Here is a 1,565-nt window from a genome sequence, read left to right as displayed (position 1 = left end):
GGGGGGGCAGTGGGGCATGTGGGAAACTTACTTTGGTTACCATGGCGAGTCCCAGCAGATAGCTCATGCAACAAAGGCCGGCTATAAAGATCTCTCTGCGGTAGCCCTTCCTGAGGACGGCAGGAAACAGATCCACGATGGAGGTGATCTGTCCTTCCACCTCCACAAACTGGGGGCAGCAGAGAGCAGAAGAAGAAGCAGCTTCAGTTAATCTGAAGGGACACAGATCCAGGTCCACGTGGGCCAGACCACACGGTTACCAAATGTCCCTCAACACCATGTGGACAATTCACATCAGGACTAAAAATGGAAGCGGGGACAGGGACGGAGTGGAGGACATTTTTAGATTTCATTTTCCCTCCTTTATGATGTGGATTAAATTCACTTCATTAAACAACTCTCTTTAACTAGTACTGGTGGGACGGCTCGGTGTCTCCCCCGTCCTCACCCGCTGCAGGACATTATGACTCTGCCCCTCAGTTTCACCACAACCAAACAAACAAACCCCGTTACATAAGAGTGACAAACACGTGTATGTGTGTGTGTGAGAGAACACACACATCCATGTACCGTCACTGGTACTGTCTGTGAGTCGCTGCAATCGTGTCACTATTTACATGTGGTCAAATTTAGAGCGATGTCCTGAGAGCAGCAGCCAATCAGCTGCAGGACAGAGTTAGACCAGAGTAGAATTTCCCTTGGACACAGGAAATGTGATATCGATGGAGAGTTTATCTGCCTCACACTTTTGTCTCCCAGGACACGTGGCTAATATCAAAGACCAGCGGCCAATCAAAACTCCAGAGGTGACCGCGGCCGAAGACAACACGGTGACCCCAGGTGGACACAGGCGGACCTGCAGCCCTGAGTCAGGTCAGTTTTGTCTCTTCAACGTTCGATATCGATGGAGAGTTTATCTGCCTCACACTTTTGTCTCCCAGGACACGTGGCTAATATCAAAGACCAGCGGCCAATCAAAACTCCAGAGGTGACCGCGGCCGAAGACAAGACAGTGACCCCAGGTGGACACAGGCGGACCTGCAGCCCCGAGTCAGGTCAGTTTTGTGGTTGAACGTCGTTCTCTCTCTTCAACGTTCTTCTTCTTCTTCCTTGTGTTTAAGAACACCCAGAAGGGGGCAGTATTGTGACTCAAACCATGACATGTAGTAATGTGGCCCCCTGTGGTGAAAATGAGTTTGACATCCCTGACATTTAACGAGGCAGTCTGATACAGTATGTGGGTCTGGATGTAGACTGATGTAGACTGATGTAGACTGATGTAGACTGACCTGACTGTCCAGGCCCAGGAGCAGCAGCATGATGAAGAAGAGGACGGCCCACAGTGTTGGCAGTGGCATCATTGACACGGCCTTTGGATAAGCAATGAAGGCCAATCCTGGACCTGGAATTAAAGAAGGGACGGGGGGACGGGGGACAGGGGGTCAGGACGAGTGTGTCCAGTTTGAGCACCAACTGTAAACAGATCTTAAAGATGATGTCAAAGCTGACAGAGCTCTCACACAAGCTGCACTAGCTGAATGGGCCTGTGGGGGGGGCGCAGGGGG

General features: G+C 51.1%; 1 protein-coding gene across 1 annotated transcript in view; it reads right to left on the bottom strand.

The window, feature by feature from the left end:
• LOC103385522 (sodium- and chloride-dependent taurine transporter) overlaps positions 1 to 1,565 on the bottom strand; it is a 31,671-nt gene that overhangs the window by 22,950 nt on the left and 7,156 nt on the right. Inside the window, exons 9-10 of the mRNA XM_008319444.3 lie at positions 1,290 to 1,402; positions 32 to 169 (exon numbers count right to left, since the gene is read on the bottom strand). Of these exons, the coding sequence (XP_008317666.1) occupies positions 32 to 169; positions 1,290 to 1,402 (251 nt within the window). The remainder of the gene's footprint in view (positions 1 to 31; positions 170 to 1,289; positions 1,403 to 1,565) is intronic.

The sequence above is a fragment of the Cynoglossus semilaevis genome, chromosome 10 (genome assembly GCF_000523025.1).
Source record: "Cynoglossus semilaevis isolate Cse_v1.0 chromosome 10, Cse_v1.0, whole genome shotgun sequence".
NCBI lineage: Eukaryota > Metazoa > Chordata > Actinopteri > Pleuronectiformes > Cynoglossidae > Cynoglossus > Cynoglossus semilaevis.
This window is presented reverse-complemented; position numbering and strand designations above follow the sequence as displayed.